Consider the following 18,044-nt stretch of genomic DNA (forward strand, 5'->3'; position numbering starts at 1 on the left):
ATGCCAATCAAATAGAAGGGGTTGCCACATATTATGGAACGTCAATTTTTATTTCTCTCAACACCGCTAACAATAATTTGTGATTCTTTTATTATTTTATCTACATACGTAAAGCTCATATATTTGTTGAATTTAATTCTATTTTTAGATAACCAATTTTTTCTCATCGAATTGGTTCGTTTATCAAACTAAAGCAAAACAAAAAAGAAGTAGACTGATAAATGAATATCGGCAAAACAATGAATTAATCTGCCGATAAAAATTATATCTTGACCGTATTATTTTTCATATCGAATTATAAAAATGCCTTACTTTTGTTTGCATCCGTTAATTTTTTTATTGTAATTATATCAAATTATCACTCCTAATACAATATGGAGAAGAAACACTTATATTTAATAGAAGTACTGGGATTACATTATCAATTGTATCGAAAGAGTAATAAGAACGTATAGCATGAGAGGACATGCTTTTTTAATAAGTAACATGTGTTACATGTTCATCATTGGTCAATAAACTCATTGGATATTAAAGAAAAATAATTATGTGAAAATAATATGTTTGCTAAAAAAGAAATTACTTAGAAGTTTAATTTTCTCCGTGGTAATATGCGGGCCTGTTCTACTAGGCCTGAAAATAGACGGGTGTTGGGAAACACACCTAAATGAAGGTTTTTACAGCTTCAAACCGCCGTAAAAAATTCACCCTTTGGTCATAGCATAGAGATTGGAAACAAGTTTTTCAAATTGGTATTACGAGGCTCGTAACTCCTTCCGAAATAAGAGTTATGGTCGTTTTCTGGCACACTAAGCGAATTCGTGATTGCTAGTTTATGAATGATCCAATCCACGAATGAAACCTAGCGAAAAAGAAAGAAGTGAACACTCATCAACATATATATGTTATTAAACTCCAACTTACCATGATCAACGCTCATCAACACATTTATGTTATTCTCAATTTGTGCAATCACTTTGATAAGATATTGCTTTCACGTTGGACAACGACCTAACTTCTTATGACTTACATTTTTATGATCATTACAAAAAAAAAATTATAAGAAAATAGCAACTCCTAAATAGCTAACACAAGTGCAAGGCGATTCGTCAATTACTCTGCACATTTCAAGATCATGATTGTATATTTTCGATTTTGACAGCAACTAAAAATTATTCATATTAGGAAAGATAAATGTTCAAAGACTAGCTCGTTATTTAATCAGTTAAAAACTTCCATATTGCTAGTAATAAAATAAGCAAGCAAAGAAAGGTTCGGAGGTTGCGACTTGCATATGCAGGAGGACACTGAAACCGTGCACATTCTATCAAAGAAGGCCAGACATGGAGGCCCAACCGTAATCAGAGTTTTTGGAGAGATGGCTCAAATGAAGCCAGTCAGTCAGGCCCGAATCACATGGATTGATGCAGAGGTGGGGTGCCTTATGCTTCTCAATCTACAGGTGCATCTGCCCAAATATGACCCACAAGTCAAACTTGGTGATATTCAGCGTCGACGGGTTCATGTCATTTGATGAACTGGAAACATGTTGCCTCATTGCTTGAAGCTATGAAAAGAAGAAAATAATGGGTAAATCGGGGAGGGTAAGATTTGGTCAAAGCAAAGTGCATTTATTTATAAGTAGGGTGGGGACTGATCTCTGCTGGGCTGGGACGATGATGACCGGACGACGACCTGCACAGGGCCATATGATTTGAGCTCAATACATCTGCACAAACAATGAGCAACGGGGGGGATTCCTTGGAGAGAAAGAATTGTTTTAGTTGGTGGGGTTGGTTTAATCGAGTTGGTAACGCAAGATTTCTACCTAATCTCACATCCTCCAAAAAGAAGAAGCACGGATCCTTGGAGTGACATCAAAGGAACACGCCACCGGCAACAGCACACGTCCAAAAACGTCAAAGCATATTTGCCGCGGCGTGTCTTTATAAGCTACGGTCTGTGGGGCTCCTTTAAAAGAAGATAGGATGGAATAGAGGAGCGTTTGGTTGGTTGGGACGTTTATGTTGCAAATGTTTAGTCATTATCACGACACCATGATGGGATGTTGGTTGCGCCTCCTGGCCATAAATTAACACAAAGTGTTTATCTGCAGCCTAAGCCTAGCCAACCCCCACTAGCTAATATCGGAGGTATGAGTACAAAGATGGTCCCAGGGGTCTCCTTTCCAATCCAACATGATAAGATAATCTGATCACATACAAGCGATGGATTTCGTTCTGACGGATCTGCAATCATGCCTTTGAAACGGTAAAAGGGTCGAGCGATATTGGTAAAGCTGACGTATGGAAAGCTCTACTAGGTCTTCGATTCCGTAGCTTGGCGATGACCTTTCCATTTGGAGGTTCCAAGGAAACTTGGGCATGACGTAAAGGGCCAATCACAGAGTCCCGCAATTTCTAATTGTTTTGTTGAACTCGTTTTTAAAAAAAAAAACCTTTGTGCTGTTAGCCAATCTACCATAGAGAGGAGAGAGGGAGCTCCACGGCTGAAGCTAGCTATCCCTCCAAGTTTCCAAGTGGCAAGTCCATCCAAATAAGATAACGTAGGATCCATTGACTAAGGTATACAGGTAAATGCTGAAGCTTTACTAAAATGCTCAGGCACTAAAACCCTATATATCTTTTTGGTTTGTGGGCAAGAAGACCAAGGGGATGGATAATATATAGGGATTGAGCAATGAATAGATTATGCCCGTGAATATAATGCAACTAAACTGAACATTTCGAGGTAGAAGCCACGCGCTAACATTATGAACATTAAACAGCGTGTCTTCCCCCGTGAAGATTAATCTAATAATTGGGGCGAAGAAGGGAGCACAGATCACTGTAGGATCGACATCCAGCGGTGGCATTGGCGACTCTGGCGATGGGTTATTTTCCTATTCAAATAATGATACGAAGACGAGGAAGGGGATGGGTGATATATCTCTAGTCTGCATCGGTTGACTTTGGAGCATCTGCTCCCTGTTTTAACCTCTTCCTAAAAAAACTCTCGAATTCATGGAGCGATGGATACGGAACGAAAATGGTCCTGCCGGTGGATGGTCCTATTTATTGCTCATTTACTCCATCTCCATTAGAGATTTCTAAGAGCTTGGATTAAAGAACGTGAATCCTCATGGATGGAAGAGAAAGACAGAAAGAGGGAACAGGCCATGTGGCCATGTGACTCTACTTTGGTGTCTTTTGGTTAAAAATACACGAAACAAGCAGGGTATCCCCATCGCATCCCCCACACTCGCTTCACTAACTATTTGTGCGAGATGGGTGAACATATATACATAACAACACTGCCATTCTATCGTGTGTGGGTAGAAGTAATGCATGTGACGAGATGAGAGTACGAATCTACTGTCTTTGTTTTTTTTATCTTTTTTACAGCGATAGAGGCTCGCTCACTTCCATGGAGGCTGCCTGGCTCTGGCTCTGGCTCCAAGTCCCTGTCATGTAGCCTTCTCATTCACGAGAAGAGCTTCTCACCCTTCCCTCCTCTCATTCACAACCCTGCATCACCAAAACTAGACCAAAAGAAAATGACAGAGAAAAAACAATCCACATGCACCCTTTTTAATATTTTACGATACAAAAAGATGTTTGCTACTGCACAATAATAGCATTACCACCCCTCCCTAATCCATTGCTTTGCTTCCAAATTTTAGACTTCCTTTCCTTGCAGTGCATAGTTTGTATGATTCAACCTCTTCACCACCAAATCCACCCTATATTTCTTGCTTCTCTTTCCCAGTCCCTCAACTTTATTCCACCCCGGTAGTCTCTCTTATAGCTTCTTTCTCTCCTCCTTGCACTTTCTTATCCCCCCTGTAATCTTCTTCTTTCTTGCTGGATTTCTCCATCAGAATCCCGAAACCCTTCCCTTCCCTTCACGTTCGGATCCTTCTTTTCTTCACCCGCGGGAAAGAGGAGAGAGTCAGGGGATGACGAGGCTCTTTCGATCCAAATCTTGTGGACTCCTGGGAACGACAGAGTTCAACAGGGCTCAGCCGAGACCTCTCTTCCACATTTCTGCCAACGACTGCATCGACGTGGTAGAGTACGACGAGGAAGAAGAAGAAGAGGAGGAGGAGGAGGAGGAGGAGGAAGAAGAGGAGGAGGAGGAGGAGGAAGAGGAGGAAGAGGAGGAAGCGGAAGAGGAAGACGAATACATGGGAAAGAATGGAGGCGGTGGAGGAAGAAAGTGGGAGAGGCAGCAGCAGATGCCGATACTGGACATTCTGGTGGGAGTGTTGAGGAAGTCGCTGGTGACATGCAGCGTGGAGAGAGACGAGCTCTCCTCCACTGACATCAGCTGGCCTACAGAGGTCCGCCACGTCTCCCACGTCACTTTCGACCGCTTCAATGGCTTCCTCGGCCTCCCCACCGAGCTCCGGCCGCACCTCCCTCCCAAGGTCCCTAGTGCCAGGTTCGTTTCTCTCTGAGGGTCTCTGCTTTAATTCGCTCGTGGAAAGTTCTTGATTGTTGTTCTTGCTATTGAGTTAACGTGAATCTTAGTCTCATCCCTGCATTCCTTTGCCCGTTCTCGTTCCGTGCGTTTTGAATGAACGCAGCACACCGTGTTAAGTGGAAGATGCTGTTGCGTTTTTGTTGATCAGATTAGATGAACACCACAAGAGCGAGCTAGTGCATGATCCACTTTCATTAATGAGATTGTCCGTTGCTCTGAATCTCGATGACGACATTATACTAATTTCCCCAGGTCATAATAGCTTAGGTGACTGGTTTTGTTTGTACAAGTAGAACCCTGTCTAGCTTGTGTGCTTCTTGAAATTCAGAGCAGGGTGTCCCGACCTTTCATGCTGAAGATCTTTTTATCAGTTTGATTAATGGGAGATTGGCATTGAATACAGCCAAATATTAAATTCTTCATCATCCATAAAGACTCCATTTATTGGATTTCGTGCAATTGATCAAATATCCGTTGAAATTACTTTTCATTGGATGAGGATGCGAAAATTTACTAAACCCATTAGAAGGAAGACTAGAACAATGAGGTTTCTCGAGAAAACAAGCATATAACGCTTCTCCTTTTCCATAAGGACCGAAGCATAGAGTTGTATACCAAATCGCGTTATTGATAGCAGAAAAGGTGACTCTGTGAAATATTCCCCTGGAAGATATGGTTGCAAAGACATATATACGTCAACAGAAGACAGTACAGTGAAGAAACATCTTCTGATACATAGTCTACTTAAATTTTTGCCTCACGTCTTTGGCATGAGAGCTATATATGCCTGGGTTGGCTATTAATTGCTAGGTATATCAGTAGTTCTTCTGCAGATCTTTTTTCAGGGAGATTCATTGACAGTTTGACACACTTATGCTCAACTAGCTAGAATCGCTCATAAGACGAACATGATGTTTGACGATAGAATTCTGAAATTCAGCATTGTATGGTGTCCGGTTGGGATTTAATGCTTCTCCAATTGATAGGGTGTACTCTGTAGTCTTTGCTTCAATTAACTCACTCAACCAATGGTGATCATTCTGAAAATTACCTTGTAATACTTGTCTTTTCAGTGCCAGCGTATTTGGAGTTTCTGCCAAGTCAATGCAGTGTTCATATGATGAGAGAGGGAACAGCGTACCAACAATTCTTCTAATGATGCAAAGGCGACTATATGCGGAAGGAGGGTTGAAAGTATGATCTTCTTTTTACTCTGGATGAAATTATTGCTAAATTGTGGTGGGAACTTCTTTTTTCCTGTGACTTCAACATTTTAACCGGTGCCCATCTTCATTGAAGGCAGAAGGAATATTCAGAATAAATGCAGAGAATAGTCAAGAAGAGTACGTAAGGGAACAGCTCAACAAAGGTGTTGTGCCTCATGGAATAGATGTTCACTGTTTGGCTGGTTTAATTAAGGTAAGCAAGAGGCCATCATCATTGAACTTATAAGAAGTTCCGTTGTCAAAATTACTTGCACTCTTTTATATTTTGTTGATACATGGGGTTGAATATATGAACTCGACTCAACTAGCCACTGACTTCCATGCCTTCCGAGTCAGCGGTGAATGAACCGATTCTGAATCTTAATTCTGCTCTCGTCTTGGCTGCGCAAGTTGATCTAATTTTCTGCCAGGCATGTTTTTTGTGTGTGTTTTCCTCATCTGTAGGCATCAACTACTTTTAGAAGTAAAACGGTCCGTGTCCATTTATCTTATATAAACAAACATCCTTTTTGGCTACACAACTTAGACTGGACTTGCTTCCCTAAAGTCCATACTCTTACTGCGGGATGCACTTTCAAGTGCAGTGGATTTGAGGCTTCTTAGAAGGAATATGTCTCTAGAGTGAATCTGTTAGAAAGGCATGATATGATGGATAGATGAGACCACTTTGCCGAATAAAATTCTTGGAATGCATCTGAGACATTTGTTTTGTGTATGTTTATTGACCGAGTTTAGTCACTGGGAGTGCCATTTGATGCAGGCATGGCTCAGAGAGCTTCCAACGGGGGTTCTTGATTCTCTCACACCGGAACAAGTTATGCACTGCAACACAGAAGAAGAGTGTAGTCGGCTAGTAAAATTACTCCCTCCAACAGAATCAGCCCTGCTTGACTGGGCCATCAACTTGATGGCCGACGTGGTGCAGCATGAGACACACAACAAGATGAACGCGCGGAATATCGCCATGGTTTTTGCACCCAACATGACTCAGGTGATCGAGATGCGTATATTATTATCATTTTCCATGCCTTATGGATGGAGTATTAGTCTTAGTGTTACTTGAGGACTATGCAATTCGACACTTTGTAGCTTTCAGTTGTTGAAAGATGCAAGCTTTACCTATTGTCATCCAATGGCATCTCATTCTCCGTCGTGTCTACCTGTTGCAGATGGCCGATCCCTTGACTGCATTGATTCATGCAGTGCAAGTGATGAACTTCCTCAAGACGCTCATCTTAAAGACACTCAGAGAGAGGGAAGAAACAGTTCGCAAGGTCAGGTTGCCTCTGCTGTCCTTGAATTGTCCGAGCAATGAAATCATCGACCATCCCGCAATGATCTCAGACGGACACAGATCTCATGATCAAACTCCGGGTGCTCGTTTAGTCGAGGGGCCAGTGGCAATGAATCACTTGAACGGCGGCACATTGGATGAGTTGGAAACATCAACAAAGAAGGGATCTGCAGGATGCCAAACGGGAAGTGTCAAAGAGGAGGAGATGGAGTCGTCAAGTAGCGGCACCGTGGCTAGGTTGGAGGCTGGAGACGTAGAAGATGGGAGCGGGGACTGGCTGAGTTTGAGAAAAGGAGTGAGGAAGTTGTGCAGGCACCCGGTGTTCCAGTTGAGCAAGCCAGCGAAGAAGACGAGAAGTTACGGGACTGTAAATAGTAGAGGAGGTGGGGAAGGAGAAACTTGGGCATGAGATGTAAGCGTTGGTACGTGTGTCAGTTCATTGCCGTTTGTATTGTGTAAGTAATATGAGTAGCCAAAGATACAAAACGTGGGAATGCAGTAATTTAGAGAAGCTGTGTGTAACTGTGTGTGACCTGTGTGGTGTGGATAAGAAGTGTGGGGCGATAGAGCCTCAAATTGTGTGGGTTAACCATACCATGTCTGAAAGGCTGATGGAATGGGATGGATGGCTGTGACTTTGTGACTGGTGAGGCCAGGGAAGTCAATCAAATTGGCCCAACTGGATGGCCCAAATATTCGAGCCTGGCCATCAGTGTGGGTGGCCCGTGATAGAATGGTCTTCGATAATTCGGAAAAAATATCAAAAAAGTCATAAACCTTTTGCATTTGCGCTAATTTAGTCATAAACCTTTTTTTTTATGTCAATTCAATCATAAACTTTTTGTCTTTGTGCCAATTTAGTCCTTTCGGCTAATTTTGGCATGATATTGCTGTCGTGGACGCCGGCGATAATGTAGACAACTTTCAATAATATTTTAATATTTTTCGATCTTTTTCTTTTTCTTTTTCTTTTTGTCTTTTCTTTCTTTTTATTTTTTTTCTTTCCCTTTCTTCTTCCTCTAGCCAATCGCCGGTCCAGCGATCAACTGGAGGCCAAGGCCGGCGAGCCCCGCTAGCGGCTAGGCGAGGCACGACCTTGCCGGATCTAGCGAGGTCGGGCGTCACCCATGGCCGGCGAGGGCAGCCTCGCGTCCGTCGGCCCTGGCCTCCAGCCAGGCAAGAAGAAAGGGAAAGAAAAAAAAATTGGAAAATACTAAAATATTATTAGAATTTGTCAACGCCATCGCCGGCGGTACCACGTAGGTCGGTCAGCGTCCACGTCAGTAATATCCGGTCAAAACTAGTCGGAATGACTGAATTGGCACAAAGACAAAAGGTTTAAGACTGAATTGACACCAAAAAAAAGATTTATGACTAAACTGACACCAATGAAAAAAAGTTGATGGCTTTTCTGATACTTTTCTCTCGATAATTCACTATTGATATCAGTTCTCAAGTCCATCTACTTTGTCCTGCTCCTGTAGGTCCACGACGAGAAACAAAGGGTTGTTGGATTAAGACGTGATTAGGAGAGAAACTTGCAAGCAGCTGTGCCGAACGACTCAAGCAAGTTGCTTATCAATCTACGACTACTAGGCAATTGGGGGTGGGAAAACGCCTCTGGAAGCTTGTGAAGTCTCCACCTTTAACGAGATTCACGTGGGGCACAGTAGACAGAGGGATTAGATTAGACGGGGGGGGGGGGGGTACGGTTCCATCGAACTGTCCCTCTCTCTTTCGCTTTCTTGTGCCTTTAATACTCATGCTGTCAACATTATTGGGTTCCTCCAATAGAGCAGAGAACGAATAGATGAACCGCACACGTAGCACATCGCGTCTTTTCCTTATGTTCTCCTGCTTTCTTATGTTTCCAAACCTTAAAATTTTGGCCGAGCTTGAAGAACACATATAAAGAACGGATCGTGCGGTTGAAGTGGGTCTGGAATGGATGTCTCTTGGGGGCGGAGTCTTGTGCGGGTAATTGACAAAATTTACATAGAGCACGAGGCTAATACAAAAGGTCTGCCCTTTGAAATGGCCAAGGGTGCAGGTGGGGCCGATGGTGCCTGCCATTTTCCTCCACAAAGTCCAAAGGTCCCCACAGAGAGAGACAGAGAGAGAGAGAGAGTGAGTGAGAGTTTAACATATTGTCAAAAACAAGAGTTTCGAGTTGTATAAATTATGGAATTATTGATGGTGAAGCATAAGCGAAGAGAAGGGAGATGGTGACCCCATGTTATACACAAATGTTCAGACACATACCCAGAAAACACAGTGCAATTGCAGGTTGCGCCCATCTGATTCTGTATGCACTTCCACCAGTTCCACCTGGGGACTCTTGCCACCCTTAACAGCAAAATTAAACACGAGATAGTGTGTACATGTCCACCAAAAAAATCTTATGCAACCAAGTAAGCGCTTACGAAAGTTGGACGATATTCAAATTCGGGTGAGTTTCTAGTCTTTACAGTTGTTTGCACGATGAAAGATTATAAGGGCACTGTACCTTTGGAGAACTATAGACTCATTCAATTCACCTTGTCCAATTTGACTGAAATTAACGGCGTACATCCCGACGCTGCGAGTTAATCGTTTATCCGTACTAATTTATTCATCAGAATAATAATTTCGGAAATCTCTTTTTCCATTGTCAATGATTCTACCCTTGCCTAACCTAACGCTACTCTAGAGCATCCCCGTTGCTTTCAAAATTTGAAACAAAAAAGTAAATTATACACACGTGTATATCATGGTATATTAGGTTTCAAACAAAAAAGCAAATTCTCATCTCACCAACTTTTTTTTATCAAAAGAAAATTATATTATTACTCAAATGGATACATGATAAGTATACAAATTTCATGGCAAAGCAAATCAAAATAGAGTAAAGCCCAGAATACTACAAAATAAAGCCAAATCCAATAGGGTTAAACACACAATCATTCCACATGAACGGATCTGTTAAGCAAAATAATCGGCGGCCGACCATTGGATCTCGTATCTTCGTTAGTGATGAGTACATGTCAGAAATTCCTTTTCGAATAACTACGGCGTTGCTAGTTGGTGGTGCACGCCTAGATTCGGCTTTCTTTGCACCATTGTCGTAAAGAGAACCAAAACAGGTAAAACAAACACATATCTACCATTTGGAAGAACAAATCTTCGTGATTCAGCGAGACGCCAGAATTCTTGTGACCACCATTAAAGTTGCAGGCAAAGGACGGACAAAGCATAGGGATATCGAATTCCAAATTTAGATCGAGAGAGAATAGCTCATAGATCTAGAACTAGATTGGGAAAGTTCAAATTCTCAGAAGTAGAACTAAAACGAGAAACAAGATAACAATAATAAAGCACAAACAAAATCAACAAGAGAGGGAGGGGAGGGTGAGACTAACTCAAACCCTCTCTCCATGACCGGAGGTTGAAGAAGACGATGGAGAGAAAAGAGAGGGAGAAAAAAAGACTTTTTGGTTCCTTCATTTGAAATTTTTTCACCACCACCAACTTTGCTAAGGTTATTTTGTCAACTGATATGTTTCATCTTGAATATCAGTTTATTTATGACAAGGAATTAAAATGAATACTTGTAGTGGGTTTAATTATCAACTATTAAACTAACATATAACCTCACCCATGAAGGCAAAAAAATTACATTTCTTGGAAACGCAAGTGGATGTACTAACATCAATCTAGAAAATGACCAAAAATGACACGATATGTACCTTCATTCTTTTTTACTTACAAAAGTTGTAAAAGATAAGAAATTTTTTTTTATCAGAGATAAGAGAAGTTGATATTAAAAATATAAATAAACGTTGGTAAACTTGATCGAAAAAAAATGATAATCACTCTAATTGACACTGAGTAAATTGAAAAAGTTAGTTAGTAGGGTCAAGAAAAGTGGTAGCACAATATACCATTCAGTAGATTAAGAAACAAACAAACAAAGTTGGTAACACAACCTCAATCGGTAATGTAATTGACCAAAACTTTGTAAATCACGCAAATAAAGGTTGATAATGTCATATAATGGTTAGTAAACGTAAGTTGTTGGTATGAAAGGTAAATAAATAGGGTTGAAGTTTTCCTTGATCACAGATAAGAGAAGTTAGTATTTTAAGCAAAACTAGATAAACATTGGTAACTAACTTAAATAGAAGTTGGTAGTGCAAAATTAGTTGGTAACTTGATCGAAAAAAAACTCAGTAATCACTCGAATTGTGGTTGGTAGTTAAAAAAGAGTTGGTAAAATTTAAAAAGCAAGCAGATGCGGTAAACAAAAATAAAGAAATTTTGGTAATAAGCAATTCAAATGAGAGTTGACAGCACAGAATTAATTGGTAATATAACGAGAGAAAAACAGTTAACCCCTTCAATACAAATTAAAAACTCATATAATAGTTGCAAGTGTTAGTGAAAATGGTACACAGAAATTTATAAATGATAAGAGATTTTTCGTCAAAAATGAGAAAAGATTATGATTTAAACAAACCAATCAAATGTCAGTAATTAACTCAAACAAGAACTGGTAATGCAAAACTTATCGATCACTTGATATGAATAAAAGTTGGTAATAGCTCCAATAAGAGTCGTTAATTTCTAAAGAGAGTTGCTAAATTAAAAGGTTTGGTAGTTCAGACAAATAAAAGTTGTTAACTCTAGTAGAGTGAAGAAACCTAATAAAAGATGCAACGGTCGAATCTCATTATAGCGTCATCTAGTACTTATTGTGTTATATGAAAATCCATCAATTGTTGCGTGCATGTGAAAGAGAGAATGCAATGATTTGTTTAATTTGTCATTGAAGCACGTGTTTCGGAATCGTGTATAATCATGATGCGAATGCCTTGTTGGTACTAGATGCTACTGCAAAGCAAGAGCGCGCAATTATTAATTTTGCCATTGAATTGTGGTCTCCCTTCTCATTGAAAGAAGGAGCTCAATACAATTTAAACTTTAGGTCTAAAGTGAAATAAGGGGAATTGTTTGATCCTTTGCTTATGATTTAGGAGAAAATGAATTAATCCAAGATTAAGGAGAAAAAGAAAGATGGATTAGTATTTTCATGTATGAGAAATCTTACAGGACCGCGAATAATTTTGGATTGCTTTTTAAAAAATTGATGAATTAACAGGAAATTTTATGAATGTGTGATCTATATTTGACTGAACTGATTCAAAATTGCGGAAAATTGTTCAAAAAGTCCTAAACATATTGCAATTTTTGCAATTTAGTCATAAATCTTTCAATTTTGTCAATTGAGTCCTAAACTTTTTCACTTTTTGCCCAATTGAGTCCATTCGGCAAATTTTAGCCGGAAATCGCTGACGTGGTGTCGCCGGTGTTGACGTGGACAATTTTTAATAATATTTTATTTTATTTTTTGATTTATTTATTCCTTTTTTCCTTTTTATTTTTTTCTCTTTTTTTTTTCTGCCCTTCTCCCCTTTGGTCCACGAGAGGGGAGAAGGGTAGAACAAAAAAGAAAAGAAAAAAAAATATTGAAAAATTAATAAAATATTAATAAAAATTGTCTATGTCAACGTCAGCAACGTCACGTCGGTGATTTCTGGCCAAAATTTTCCGGATGGATTCAATTGGAAAAATTGAAAGATTTATGATTGAATTGAAAAAAGATGCAATAGGTTTATGACTTTTTGGACAATTTTCCTTGCAAAATTGCCATCAAATTTGGCTGGGAAATCATGTGAGAATTGCTACTTAATCACTATGAAAAAGCTTTTTAGACGGTTAATGAAATAGTGTATGGAGAGTCTTTGTAAGAGATAATATCTCTTTTGGTAAAAGTCACAAAAAATCTCAAATTATGTCCACTGTGACACATTTTTGTCAAACTCTTTTTCGTGACACAAAAAATCTCAAATTTGGACCATTGTCTCAAATTTACTCTAAATTTGTATTTGTGTGACACATTTTTTTTTTGGTCGAACTGTGTGACACATTTACTCGTAACTTTTTTTGACACAAAAAATCTTCGATTTGTATTTATGTGACACATTTACCCCAAATTTTTTATGATATGAAAAATTTCAAACTTAGACCCGTGCCACATATTTACCCTTCGTCAAATTTTTTTTTCCTTTTTTCTTTTTTTCCTTCCTCCTTCGTCTTTACCACTACCTTCACCGCCACAGCCACCCTTACCATCGTCATCGCCACCGTCCTCACTATCGCCAAATGAAAGAAGAAAAGAAGGAGGAAGTTTAGAAAAAAAGGAAAAAGAAAATGAGAAAAAAAACATACAATGAGTTGACATATTTTTGCCACATGAGTGCTAACATTTCCTTGTCGTCGTCTAAATGTAGGCAGCCACGTAAGATTTTTAATGGAATTTTGACGAATGGTAAATGTGCCTCACGAATACAAATTTGTGATGAATGTGTTATACGGATACAATAGAAAGAAATTTGGGGTAAATGTATCACATGGGTATACGTTTGAGGTTTATGGTGTCATGAAATACAAATTTATGATAAATGTGTTATAATGACCATAGTTTGAGGTTTTTCCACTTTCTCTTTTTGAAGTACTTAGACGTACAAAAAACACCCTAAACTGATAAAATCTACCAACAATGTGGTGCTAATTAAGTGTGTATTCCGATTTTTTTTTACGCGACTTAATTTCTTTAACTTGTCGCATTTCATCATTTTCCATTTTTTTTAATTGTGAAAACACTGACGTTTAATGCACATATTTAGCCTTTGGTAGGTAGCGTATACGTTGCCATCTCGTCATAATAGCTCCCACTAATATAAATAAGGGTTAATACAACGAAAAACACTAAACTGGTACACCTGTGATAATTTTACCCCGAACTAATTTTTTGACCACGAAAAATTTCAAACTGGTACACCTGTGACAAATTTGACCGTGAAAAATCCTAAACCGGTACACCAGTGATAATTTTATCCCGAACTAATTTTTTTACCACGAAAAACTCATAGCTGGTACACATGTGACAATTTTTTATCACAAAAAACCCCAAACTTGTACATTTGTGACAAATTTACCTCATGTTAAATTGGATTAAATCATAAAAAATCACAAATTCGTAAACTTGTGACAAACAGAGGAGTAAAACCCCAAATTAGTATACCTGTTAACTACCACGTGTCATTAAACTCAGCAATTTGACAATAGAATTTTACGAAAACTAACAGAGAGTAAATTTGTCATAAATATATCAGTTTAAGATTTTTGGTGGTCAAAAATTAGTTCGGGGTAAAATTATCACAAATGCACCAGTTTGAAGTTTTTCGTGGTCAAAAAATTAGTTCGGGGTAAAATTATCATGGGTATACCGGTTTGGGGTTTTTCGTGATCAAAAAATTAGTTTGGGGTAAATTTATCATAGGTATATTAGTTTGAGGTTTTTGGTGGTATTAACCCTATAAAAAATAACTCAGCTCAAAAGTCATTTGCTTATCGGCTATAGAATTTTTTTTAAGTCCTTTGTGCATAGGAGTTTATCATAAAAATGCGTGTGATTGCGGCCGAAGAGCGAATATCTGGGTGGACCACACTTGTTTAGTTCTTTTATCCCCGGCCTCGCATTACTTATGTTTTCAACGAAAGCAAGAATTACGGCTATGATTAGTTCACTAGACTTATCTAAATCGTATCTTATTATGTCTTTATCAAGACATAATGGGATTTGCATTAGAATTCAGAAGAGATTATATAAAAAATTAGGTAAATTTCATGCACGTGGTAGGTTAATTACACACTTATTTTGTTCAAGTGGCTGGGATGATGGGGGTGTCGACTAAAGCAGATGTGACTACTTGTATAATTTTTCTTCAAAGCACCAAGTTGTAAAATAGAAGCAAAGGTCTGAATGCGCCCCCCATTTTTATTAGAAAAGGATGATCGCGATTTCTGATCCTCCCTTAGACATGCGCAACAATATTAAATGACACATATTCCTAAAGCAGGACCACACTTGATCGACAAGGGAGAGTCACTCTAGGTGGATTGCATTAAGGGCACGTTTTTTTCGCGGAAAATAAACATCTTAAAAAATATTTTTCAAAATATTATCGTTTGTGTCTCTTATAAAAATCTAAATAGAAGCGGTGTTGACGACAGTAACTCACCAATAAAAAGCGTGATAGAAGGAAAAGACAGACCCATCTCATATCAAGGGACCAGGGGTGAGTTTGGAGTGTCTGGGGAGGGTCACATTGCATGTGGGGATTCGTTTCTTTCACAGAAATTGTTCGCTGATGAAGAAGTAGATCCATGGGAAACTACAAGAAATAAATGACCCCCTTCGCCATTGATGAATAAGACCAAAGTCATACGGAGGAGGAGAGGAAGTGATGGGCCTGTTTGGCCATTATTTCACGTGCCCGTTTAGTATATTCTATTTTATTTTATTTTGACTGTGCGATGCATATTTTGCAAAAATTCTCGGCCCCACCACCACCACGACCATCCCCCGAAACACACCATTTCCCACTTGTATCTCTCTCTCTCTCTCTCTCCCTCCGTCCTCGTCACTGTCTCACACGTACGACCCTCCGTCCTCGTCACTGTCTCACACGTACGACCCTTTCCTTTCCTTTGCTTTCCATTGTCGTTGTTCAGACTCTCTCTCTCTCTCTCTCTCGATCTGTGACTCTCCGTTCCCGCACACGTCACCCGAATTGATACATATGGACACTCCAGGTCCATGTTCATGTGTGCTTGTAAATTTTCTTGCCAATTCTCGTAATTCGCTTACTTTTGGCACTTACCTTTGCCCCATCTGTACCAAAAAAGAAACTCTAACCTCCCTCCCTCCCTCCCTCCCTCCCTCTCTCTCTCTGTGCGCGAGCCCTCCCTTCCCCACGCAGGGCAAGTCTAAGGCTTATAGTTGGTGATGGAAGAGCTGATTCTCTCTCCTCCCTCTTCATCTCCTTCCCTAGTGTCCAACTCCATGTCTCCCACCGCCGCTCCTCCTCCCAGCCTCGGCCTCACCCTCCAGCAGAGGCTTCAGCTTATGGTGCAGAGCCAGCCCCAGTGCTGGGCTTATGCCATCTTCTGGCAACTCCTCGACCACGACGACGGTCGCCTCCTCCTCGCTTGGGGCGACGGCCACTTCCAAGGCTCCGCCAAGCTCGCTCCCGCCTCCCGCTCCGACCGCAGGAAGCTCCTCCAATCCCTGCCTCGCGACCCCAGCAACGGTCGCCCAGTTGCTGCCGATGCCGATGTCCCCGCCCCCGCCGGAGACGTGACCGATGCCGAGTGGTTCTACGTCATGTCCTTGACGCGCTCTTTCTCGGCGGGAGATGGTATTCCCGGGAAGGCCCTGAGCACGGGGTCCTTGGTCTGGCTGACCGGCGCTCGCGAACTTGAGTTGTACAAGTGCGACCGGACCAAGGAGGCCGAGCTCCATGGCATCCGCACCCTGGTCTGCATCCCGACCGGTGATGGAGTCCTTGAATTGGGTTCTTGCGATGTCATCCCTGAAAACTGGGGCCTTGTTCAGCGAGCCAAGTCTCTTTTCGGCTCCGATCTGCTCCTTCCCAAGCACCCACCACCGCCTCCGTTCCAGCTCCACCAGGACCGTAGCGACATTTCTTTCGCTGACATTGGAATAATTGCGGGCGTTCAAGAGAATGATTTTGCTTCTCAGGATGACCACCAGAAGAAGGTCAAGAAGAAGCAACTGCCGCTGGAAGGAACTGGTGGGAAGCCAGAGGCCCCGTTCGGTTCTTCCAGCTACCTGGTGGAGTCGGAGCACTCCGATTCCGATAGTCCTTTCATGGCGGTGGTGATGACCGAGAAGAGGACCCCAAAGAAGAGAGGCAGGAAGCCGGGCCTCGGTCGCGACACGCCTCTGAACCACGTGGAAGCCGAACGGCAGCGCCGTGAGAAGCTGAACCACCGCTTCTATGCGCTGCGAGCGGTGGTCCCAAACGTGTCCAGGATGGACAAGGCGTCCCTGCTCTCCGACGCAGTGTCCTACATCAACGAGCTCAAGTCCAAGATCGGCGACCTGGAGTCCCAGTTACAGAGAGAGTCCAAGAAGGTCAAACAGGAGGTCACCGACGCAACCGACAACCTGAGCACCACCACCTCCGTCGACCACAGTAGCCCGTCCGGATGCGGCGGTTCTTTGCTCGAAGTGGAGGTTAAGATCGTGGGGTGCGACGCCATGATAAGGGTCCAGTCGGAGAATGCGAACTACCCGTCGGCTAGGTTGATGGCGGCGATGCGGGACCTGGAGCTCCACATACACCACGCCAGCATGTCGACAGTGAACGAACTCATGCTCCAAGACGCGGTGGTTAGGGTTCCGGAGGGGCTCAAAGGCGAGGAAGATCTCAGAGCTGCACTTCTTCGAGCACTAGAACTATGACGGTCGTAGAAATCGGAGAGAGAGAGTACGCATTCTCTCAGTGTTGCTTCTCAAGAGCCCCGTTTATTTAGTCGTTGTCCCTATCCCGTGGTATTTCAAATATGCTGGGTAATGGGTGTGTACTTATGTAATGTACGTAGCTATAGCCGGTAAGAAGAGAAGATCAGCAGCTAGGCTTTGTGCATTAGTGTATCTTCTCAGTTCTTTTTTTCTTTTTCATTTCCCCGTCTTCTTTTCCTTGAAGAGGAAACTATGTTATTAAATAATATCAGCTCTTTGACCAGAGTCGCTGAAGAAAACTTCTCCTCTTTAAATAAGGAGCACGATCTATCATGGATTGTGCGAGAAAGTACTGCCCAAACATCCCTGATATTGTTAAGTATTTCCACGAACAACTCAGGTTTGTTTAGTGATGCTTGCGTTGTGTTGATTAATGGTTTCGGGACCGACACTCCTTGTCCTTCTTCCAAAGCATAAGCATGTGCGTGGGGATTCACTCTCAATACATCTTTCTCTTGATTTCAACAGTGCAACACGCTAACAACATAAGCATATGAAGAACCATATTGAATATCAGCAGCCTGAGCGACGTCACGGAATTATTTGCATATTATACAGTATCTAAAATCGCTTGGTCCGTCATGCATGCCTGTTCTTTGCTCGGAGCCAG

The 18,044-nt window shown here is 41.3% G+C and overlaps 2 protein-coding genes across 3 annotated transcripts; both read left to right on the forward strand.

Moving 5' to 3' along the window:
- The first annotated feature begins 3,438 nt into the window (after positions 1 to 3,438).
- Positions 3,439 to 7,524, forward strand: LOC115686982 (rho GTPase-activating protein 3). 2 transcript variants are annotated; one of them, XM_056304596.1, is made up of 6 exons: positions 3,440 to 4,066; positions 4,100 to 4,440; positions 5,556 to 5,676; positions 5,782 to 5,901; positions 6,469 to 6,699; positions 6,878 to 7,524. In XM_056304596.1, exons 1-6 carry the CDS (start codon positions 3,956 to 3,958, stop codon positions 7,409 to 7,411), a joined length of 1,458 nt encoding a protein of 485 aa, XP_056160571.1. In that variant the 5' UTR covers positions 3,440 to 3,955; the 3' UTR covers positions 7,412 to 7,524. The 2 variants fall into 2 exon arrangements, with proteins under 2 accessions (XP_030468288.1, XP_056160571.1); XM_030612428.2 differs by having other exon boundaries at positions 3,439 to 4,440.
- Positions 7,525 to 15,656: 8,132 nt separating this feature from the next.
- LOC115687041 (transcription factor MYC2-like) lies at positions 15,657 to 17,657 on the forward strand. Its single transcript, XM_030612512.2, has one exon. It carries the CDS (start codon positions 15,893 to 15,895, stop codon positions 17,372 to 17,374), a length of 1,482 nt encoding a protein of 493 aa, XP_030468372.1. The 5' UTR covers positions 15,657 to 15,892; the 3' UTR covers positions 17,375 to 17,657.
- The last annotated feature ends 387 nt before the right edge of the window (positions 17,658 to 18,044 follow it).

Source organism: Syzygium oleosum, unplaced genomic scaffold (genome assembly GCF_021117445.2).
Source record: "Syzygium oleosum isolate NSW1041296 unplaced genomic scaffold, Sole_v2.1 Sole_v2.32, whole genome shotgun sequence".
NCBI lineage: Eukaryota > Viridiplantae > Streptophyta > Magnoliopsida > Myrtales > Myrtaceae > Syzygium > Syzygium oleosum.